Below are 8,693 nucleotides of genomic sequence, written 5' to 3'. Positions count from 1 at the left end.
ACGCATAGTGTATTCAACGTGTTCGCTACCGCGAACCTGGACAGTGGTCACGGTTTCGCGTGTGTACTCGATGGCGAGTGGCAGGGAGTGAGGAACGTGATTCTCATCTTCCTGCACATAGGCAGGGTAAAGAGTGTTGACGACGTGGCGAGCAGCTGCGATGAGATATCCGAACATGGTGGTGCAGGTTGAACGAATAATTTTTCTGACTTTGTGCTTCCCTCAGCGCAGCTCTCACGCATGTCTTGTCTCGTGGGAAATTCCAAAGCTGAAGTCAGGCACGTGCGCAACAACATGTTTCTGCACCTTTTGCAAAAAGGGTGCGGGACACCGTCATCAATGCTCTCACCAGCGGCATCAACACCAGTGTCAGGCTCAGGCAGCAGGTAAGCGCTCCTTCCATCCTCAACACTTTGTCAACGCCGGCTGCATGGTCTACTGATTTTCATCACCGATAGAAGGTGTGCGTCCCTCCAAGAAGCTCGCGAAACGAAACCGGCAGAAAAGAAACGGTTAATGTGCAGGACCGGCAGTTGTCAGCATTGAGCGAGCTGGCCGCACCACATCTCACAACCGTCTTTGTCTGCAACACTCAGCTTGTAGCGGGTTCCACCTTGACAAACACAGCCACCGCACAATTTATGGGCCCATCTTTGACAAGGGCAGGAGAAGCTCAGCGCTGGGGAGACCAACATCGCTTCTTGCTGGGCGGCGTAGGCAGGGGATGGGGCCAGGGCATTGTCCTGGCCGATGATCGTGCTGTTGAGGTATGTGCATTGTCCACAACGGTGGTGCCTTGTCACTCATACCCTCCACATACGCCGCAGCCGCCCAAACAGGCCATGATGCATGCTTGGGTGTGGCCGTGTGGCCTTGTCAATGTGCTGATCCATGTGCTTTGTATGCTACCGTCGTTTTGATAAGCAAGCTTGCCCATGTCTACATTGCATTATTATCGCAGATGGTGCCACACACCCGGAAGGTCTTCCCTTCTCTGAGCCGGTAGGTCCTCATCTTTCGCCAGCTCCCTCCTCCCGTACTCTCGTCCAGCCTTCCCCTGATGGCGCCGAGGTCTAAACACGGCCTTAAGCGCAAGCTGCCATCGTATGAGAAAGACCCTGGTTTTCTTGAAGGTCATAGGCAAATTGAGCCACTGACACCGGCCTTCAAGCGAACCTTTGCCAGCTCGGATGGTCGACCTAATACCATAGAAGGCCCGGTCTACACCCAGTCCCCACCTCAAGCTCTTGGTGCATGCAGCACAACATCTTTTATCGAGGGGCGCAAGCCCGATGATCAGCTGAACGAAGCTCTGAAAGGGGCTCCGTCGCTTCATCTGCAGGTGAGCAGCCAGTCGTCGCTTTACCGCTTGTTGCCCAACATCACTGCAGGGAGCCTCAGCATTGATGTAAAAATTTCAGGCAATCCTTCCCCAACTCATGGATCTACTCTTCGAGCATGAGTCAAACGGCTGCATATTGTCGCCATGCTGATGCAACTGCCCAGGCGCGGTAGCTAACACTCAATGCTGTGACTGCTTCCAATACCCAATGTCCTGCAACCAATGCTTTGAGGCCGATCATCAACAAAGTCCCTTTCACTGGTGCAAGAGCTGGAACGGTAGATTCTTTGAGAGAATATATTCCCCGGGAGATCGGCCCATCCTTGACCTTGAACACCCAACAGGAACCGATGGCATTGCGTCCGGGAGGCAGCTGGACCAACTCCCAGGTCCCATTGATGATGTGGGCCTCAATCTCCTCCATGGTGGCCTTGTACCAGAGATCCGAGTCAGGATGCTTCATGGCCCCGCGGAAAGACCTAGGCTCGTTGCCCTGCACCTCAGCCTTCAGTGCACAAGTCTGGAAGGCGGCCTTGATGCTCTGAGGGAAGGAGAGGTCGTCTGGCAACAAAGGAGCGGTGTAGACGGTGTCGAGACCAGCTAGCACCAGCATGGTGTCTTCCGGCTCAGCAGCAGCCAGGGGATCCTCGGAGGAGGTGTCGTCCTTGTCCTCACTGCTCTCAACGGCCGGAGTGGGCTCCTAGTAGGCCTGAGGGGCCGGAGAGCGAGAGGGAACGATCCACCAAGGCTGCACGGGCTTGGGTGCACAGCGCTCGCGTATGAGGGCCAGAGGAGGAGTCGGAGGGCATTCAGGAGGTGTAGGAGGGCACTCCTGGTCCGGTGACCGTGCTGCAGAGTGAGGGACAGGCGATGGGGAGGCCTCAGGCGAGGCAGAACCAGTGAGAGGTGAGGACAAAGCCCAAGGAGATGGCGGAGGTGTCTCGACTCTGGGAGGAGCAACAGGCGGCACATGGGGCGGTTCCAGATCTCCCCCCAGTTCAGAGATGTCCTGGGCATCCTGAAGTGGTGGTGGTGCCATATCTCCCCCCGGAACCAGTGCAGGTGCGTCAGGAGGAGAGTAAGGAGCACCGTACAGCAAAGGTAGGGTGTGAAGGAGGAAGTGGGAGGCAGCAGAGTCCCAGCTGGCGGTAGAACACACTTCGGGGAAGTACTGCTCATTGAAAATAGCAGTGGTAGAGATTATTTGCTTGCGGGTGTCTAGGTTGTAGAAGAGCCAGGCCTTGTAGTCCTCTGCGTAGCCGACAAAGATGCACTTCTCAGAGTGGGAGGAGAGGCCGCGGCACTTGTCCTTTTGGATGTTAACGTAGGCAACGCACCTGAAGACCCGCAGGCATTCCACAGAGGGCTTGATCCCGTACTAGCCAAAGTAGGGTGTTGCACCCTTGGGCAGGGCAGCGGAGGGTGTCCTGTTGTGCACGTAGACGTAGGCAGCGACGGCGAGGCCCTAGAACAATGGAGGCAGGTTGGACTCGCTGAGGAGAGCCGTGGCACCCTCAGCCAGAGTCCGGTTGGTGCGTTCGGCAACGTCATTCTGGTGGGGCTCGTTGCGGACGCTGTGCTCGCGTCGGATGCCTTCAGAGGTGCAGAGATCATCCCACTCCTTCGAGATGAACTCACCGCCCTTGTCGTCCCGCAGTGCGCTGATCTCGCATCCGGTGAGCCGCTCAGCAAAGGTCTTGAAGTGCAGGAAGGCATGGAACGCGTCGCTCTTGCGCCGGAGCAGCACCACCACCCAGAAGCGGTGGGCATTGTCAACGAAGATCACCCAGTATCGGTACCCTTCAGGTGTCTGGACAGGGATAGGGCCGTGGACGTCCATGTGAACGAGACCCAGGGCCTCTGACATGCACCGGGAGGCCCTCAGAGGCACAGAAGGCTGGTACAGCTTGCCCAAGATGCAAGGCTCGCAGACGGCATCTGGAGCGATGTCGGAGTCGAGCTTGAGGCCAGAGACACTATCCTCCTTCAGCATCCAGTGCACATATTCGACATTGACATGCCCAAAGCGCTGATGCCAGAGTTCGAGGTCCAAGGTGCATGTGCTGGCAGGCTGGGCGTGCTCCAGGGCCAGCAGGGTGCGCCCGTTGACGATGGCAGCATTGGAATCACTCACAGACGTGGTGAACAGCGTGGTAGTGCCTTGAACAAAGGCCATAAGTAACAGCGTAGGAGGCTGTCTGACGTGCTGTAGCGAGCTGGGAGCAAGGGAATGGAGCTGTGAGTTGAAGTCTATTGAGATACAACTAGGGACAGACCTGGGAGCAAGGGAATGGAGCTGTGAGTCAAAGTCTGAGGACTGGGCTCCATCCCTGCTCCCTAAATACATCTAGCTATGATGGAAGCTATGGTAACAAGTAACAAAGGGAGATATCGAAGCTATGGAGATAGGGATCAAGCATGTGGAGATAGACAGTTGGAATCAGTGATCTGAGCAACCAACTGACTGTTGGACCGGTTGCATCAGTTGTGTGGTCAACCAACTGATGCCAACTGATGTGAACAGATGGGAGGCATGTAGCCAGGAGACCAGCATCAAAGGATGATCAGAGCAGCCAGAAAAGCGGTGACCAAGGGGGATGATGGATGGTAACCACCTAGACTGATCCATCACCAACCTCAACACAGGTGACCTCCTGGGCGGCGGAGGAGCCAGGAGCGGCCTGAGCACGATAGGCGGCATTGTCGGTGGCTCCGGTGCTTGGCAGGTGGTAGTTATGTTCGTGGATGAAGGCTTGAACAACGTCGGAGCAGCTAGGGAGGAGGTGAACTTGGCGTATTCTGGGCCCAGGGAGTGGAGCATGGACATGGTGGCAAGGTTGTCGTCGAGGTCGGCGATGCTGTAGCGTTCTGGACGGAGGGCCTTGAGTCCTTGGTGCAGGGAGTCGACTCAAGCGATGAGGGAGGGGAGGGACTTGTCAGCACCCTTTCTAACGGTGAGGAGGGCGTCCAGGGCATTGAAATGCGCACCAGACACTTTCTGGAGGTGGACCTCAACCAGCTGCGACCACATCTTCACTGGATTCATCTCAATCCTCACCACATGCACCCTCTGACCTGGCTCCAGCACCCTGTAGATGACTCCTGCTGCCACCGCAGCCTTATCCATGCCATGGCCCCAGCGTCGTCTGAGGGCCTCGAATTCTCGCTAGAGATGATCACTCGGGACCATCCTGTGGAACATGTCCTGGCAACCATTTTGGTGAGTGAGTGAGGTGTACAATCTTTTGAAAGACATAGCGTGCATGGTAAACTTGATGGCGTGGAAGGAAAGTTAGTACCAGATAGTAACAGGATGAACAAGGCAGTTGACAATGACCTCTTAAAGATGGCTACAAAAGGCTGCAACTGTGGTGGCAAGGCCATCAAAGGAGGAGGTGAAGCAAACACTCAAGAGATGAAGTGCTTAGAGGGGCAAGGTCACTACCGTTGTGAAGAAGACTTGTATTATTATGCCAGCAAAAGGCATTGATCCCATAAGCTGAAAGCACTGTGCGCATCCTACTTTGGTTGCTTTGGAAAAGTTAGCGAGCGCAGAAAGTGTGGCTTGCACTCATAAGGAACAACTTTTGAACAGTCAGCACTTGGAGAATCAATCTCTTCAGGTAGCTGCTTTTTTATTTCTAGGTGTCTAGAAATGTGCTGGATAACAACCTTCTGGTCCTTGCGGGGCAGGTGTGTAGTTGCATATGGGAGTAAGTGGGGTCCCAGTGCTGCATGGCTTCCTTTTGAGAAATGATGTGTGTGTTTGTGGTGTGTTGGCAAGAGGTAAGCCCGTACATAGCAGATACCAAGATCTACAGTGTATCGACACTCCTTGATGCAGTCACGCTCCTTGATGCATTCAGAAATTGTGCACGATCGCTGTCACTGGCGCTCTCGAGAAAAAATCAGCGGGTAGCAATGTACATGTAGTATATAGATCTAAAATATCTAGTGGATTGGATGTGTGGACAATTTATGAAAAATCGAATACACCCTGAGAATCACTTTGGGTGTGGTTTCACTGGGTGCACGAGCCCTAGGGAATAGAAACCACATCCAATTACAGACTTAACTGTATGACTATCAAGCTGCATGTATTTAGCACAGATTCCATTGAAGCAACAAACATGTTTGAGCTGAGATTCATCCAGCACACCTGCAACAAACTGATGTGTTTGTTGTGGCTGACATGCGGGGAGGCCGCTCATGCCACATGTTGCACTGCACCTTCTCGACTTCGTCCCACCAGTGACACATCAGCAGCTCCTTCCTTACCTGTCCAAACGATGTCATGGCCCGTCATGCTCTCTCGGAACGCACAAAGAAGAGGAAACACAGTTTGGAGAAACAGGCACAGTATAGGAATGCTCTGCTTCGGTGGGAACATGAGCAGCTCCGCCCTCCTGGTGTGGAGTGGAAGAGTAAATGTGCCATTGCCGCTGAATGGCAGGTGGATAACACCACTCTGGGCCGGTATATCAAGGGTGGACAGTCTAGTGCTACGTTTAATGAGACAAAGCAGAAGTTGACACCGTCGGAAGAGCGTGTCATGGTGGATTTCTTGAAGGAGTCTGCCGACTGTGGCCTACCATAACTCTCCGTGAGATGATGCATGTTGCTGATGAGATCTGGAAGGCACGACTGGGGGAAGAGGCCAGGCTGGTTTCCCAGGCTTGGGTGGACCGGTTCATAGACAGTCACCGTGGCAAACTCCAGCAGCACTGGAGCAAGCCTCTGGACATGCAGCGGGCCCAGTCACTCAATCCTGCCGCCAAGCACCATTGGTTCTATGAGGTGCTGAAGCCATTAGTAGTCGATAAGAATGTACTTGCGGAGCTACAGTATGCCATGGATAAAACCGCTGTCATTGATGACGAGCAGGGAAGCCAATGTGTTATTGGTGCACGAGGGACAAAGACTCAACACCAGCAAGGCAGCGGGGACAGGGGACAGAACACAATGGCAGTCATAGGAATCTGTGCTGACGGTAGACACCTCCGCCCTACCCTAATCTACAAGGGCCAAAGGTTCAATAGCAAATGGATGAAGAATAATGTTGCAGATGCATCGTGAGTTCATAAAGCTTTATTCTGATAGGATACCAACACAGCTCATTAGGATCACCTGTTCCGGGAACGGGTGGACCCATAAGACTATCGGCCTCAAATGGATCCAGGATTTTGACATGCAAACTCGCGAGAAGGCAGCAGGGCGCACACAATATGTCTACCTTGATGGGCCTAGTTCCCATTATGCACTGCCCATCCTGCGGTATGCCAAGGAAAACAACATTGAGTTGCTTGGCTACCCTCCGCACTGCACGCATGCCCTCCAAGGCCTGGATGTTGTTTGTTTCGCAAAATTCAAGCTGGCTTGGCAAGGCGAACTCCACCACTATCACGAACAGCATCAGTGCAAAGTCAAAAAAGAAGACATTACAGAATTATTTGGAAATGCGTACCTTGCCGCATTCATGGAAACAACTATCAAGACTGTATTTGAGGCGACTGGAATATTCCCCTTCAATCCCGATGCCATAACTGCTGACCAGCTCAAGCTGAGTGAGGCCACGTCAATCAGAGCAGGCTCTCCACTGGTGTTACCTAGTCCAGCCCGAGCTGTAATCAACGCCTTCCAAGGGTGCCAACGCACTCGGCAAGACATTTCAGTAGATACTCATCATGTTCACGAAGCCGATGTGATCGACAATATCGATCCAATACTGCGGTTGACATCCAACTCGTTGGTGCACAGCTCAGCACCAGGGTGGCACATCCTGTTGGCAACACCAGCATCTCATTCTGGCGAACCACATACAGGAGATAAGAGGTCTCGTTTGTCTTCATTTGCCGACACGCCATCAAAGCGCATGCGTATCATGCACGCAAATATCGCATCGACCACCTTGGGTGCATTCCTGGTTGGCTGTGCACGCGTAACCTCTCGCAATATGCTTCCACCACCAACAATCCAGCACCGACCAATCGTGGCCGAGCCATGGTGGGAGCTCACTGATGGAGCATCGTCTTCGATTGACCAGACCGTCGGAGGTCTCATCTTGCACGTGGGCGAGCTACAGTTGGCACTCCTCCAAGCCAATGAGTATGTTCGAGTGTTAAACTTTGTATATCGTATATATATGGAAATATCACATGCTCGTTACCTATTATGTATAGATTCTCTCACGTGTTCTATCCTTGTGTTCTTCCTTGCGATCTTCTATCTTTCCTGATTGATATTACCGCTTTAGGCACATTCTTTTGTTCCCTTTATGGAAATGCTTCCCTCGAGCTCCCTCACATATACCAGGAGCTCTCCCTTCGCATCTCCTCAGTCTTTTCCCTTATACTTTGACTGAGGAGTGAGTCTGCCATGTCCCTTCATGTCCCTTATGTCCTAATGTACTTATGATGCCTCTGTAGTCATATATTAGGTACTACATGCATAACTCAGTCTTTTCCCTCATACTTTGACTGAGGATCATATATTAGGGAATTATCGCTCTTGCCTTCAGATCCAGAAGTTCATCATCGAGCCCTTCATGCGATGCTTGAGGGGGGGAATGCTCAGTTGGTGGTGAGTAGCATGCACACTATGAAACTTAATCAGTCTCTGCAATCCAAGGAAGATGCGAAGAATACAGAGCGGAGGAACAAGTACATGGTGGGTGGGATGGCTAGACATTTCACCCATAAAGGCTTCATTGCAGAGGAGGAAAGGCTGGAGGCGATTGCAAAGGAGAAAGAAGCCCAGAAAGAACAGAGAGAAACGGCAAGAAAGCAAAAAAGACATGTGAAGGAGGCTTTTGAGGAGTGGTGGAGAATGGCAAAGGAGGAATACTCGAAGGACAGGAGTGAATATGAGGAGATGAAGAAGAGATTGATCAGCGAGGGGGTCAAGTGTAAAGACTTACCGAAGGCACCCCAGAAACCAAAGAAGGCAGACTATCCCAAGGAAACAGAGGATCTCGATGACTCTGAGAGCGACGATTCAACCAGCTCCAAGGTGTATTAGGTGGGTAAGCATTCCCCGATGTATTGCGATAGGTTGGCTCAGCATGTTGATTGTCGAAAGGGCGCGAAACGTTCAACTGACAGTGCGTGTGAGCGCAATACTGGGCAAGTCATGTGACTGCATCAACAAATAAAATCTGCACCATTTGGTGCTCAGGATGCTGTAGCTCCTCATTCTCGCACAACACATTTCTGAGCTTCGAAGAAATTCATCAGGTATACTAGAGCATTATATTAGAGATGTATATAGTTTTTAATGTATATAATGTTGCGTAGCGGCGGCAGAAAGCCATGCACTCCTGAGTGCATCAAGGAACATCGTTATACTGTACATC

General features: G+C 52.4%; 3 protein-coding genes across 3 annotated transcripts; 2 read left to right on the top strand and 1 right to left on the bottom strand.

Annotated features, from left to right (window-relative positions):
* Window positions 1-1,463: 1,463 nt before the first annotated feature.
* On the bottom strand, window positions 1,464-2,697 carry PUNSTDRAFT_134323 (uncharacterized protein; the record flags this gene model as incomplete). Its single annotated transcript, XM_007383793.1, has 3 exons — window positions 1,464-2,042; window positions 2,097-2,651; window positions 2,680-2,697. 3 exons carry the CDS (start codon window positions 2,695-2,697, stop codon window positions 1,464-1,466), a joined length of 1,152 nt encoding a protein of 383 aa, XP_007383855.1.
* A 3,496-nt stretch (window positions 2,698-6,193) lies between these two features.
* Window positions 6,194-6,671, top strand: PUNSTDRAFT_67272 (uncharacterized protein; the record flags this gene model as incomplete). The annotated part of the gene is made up of 2 exons (XM_007383792.1): window positions 6,194-6,414; window positions 6,464-6,671. Coding segments are annotated over 2 exons (429 nt in total), but the record flags the coding sequence as incomplete, so codon positions are not given.
* A 1,268-nt stretch (window positions 6,672-7,939) lies between these two features.
* Window positions 7,940-8,359, top strand: PUNSTDRAFT_134321 (uncharacterized protein; the record flags this gene model as incomplete). Its single annotated transcript, XM_007383791.1, has 1 exon — window positions 7,940-8,359. The coding sequence occupies one exon, from the start codon at window positions 7,940-7,942 to the stop codon at window positions 8,357-8,359; it is 420 nt and encodes a 139-aa protein (XP_007383853.1).
* Between the last annotated feature and the right edge of the window lie 334 nt (window positions 8,360-8,693).

This window comes from Punctularia strigosozonata (assembly GCF_000264995.1).
Source record: "Punctularia strigosozonata HHB-11173 SS5 unplaced genomic scaffold PUNSTscaffold_6, whole genome shotgun sequence".
Taxonomy (NCBI): domain Eukaryota; kingdom Fungi; phylum Basidiomycota; class Agaricomycetes; order Corticiales; family Punctulariaceae; genus Punctularia; species Punctularia strigosozonata.
The sequence above is the reverse complement of the archived record's forward strand: the minus strand, read 5'-3'. Positions and strand labels throughout refer to the sequence as shown.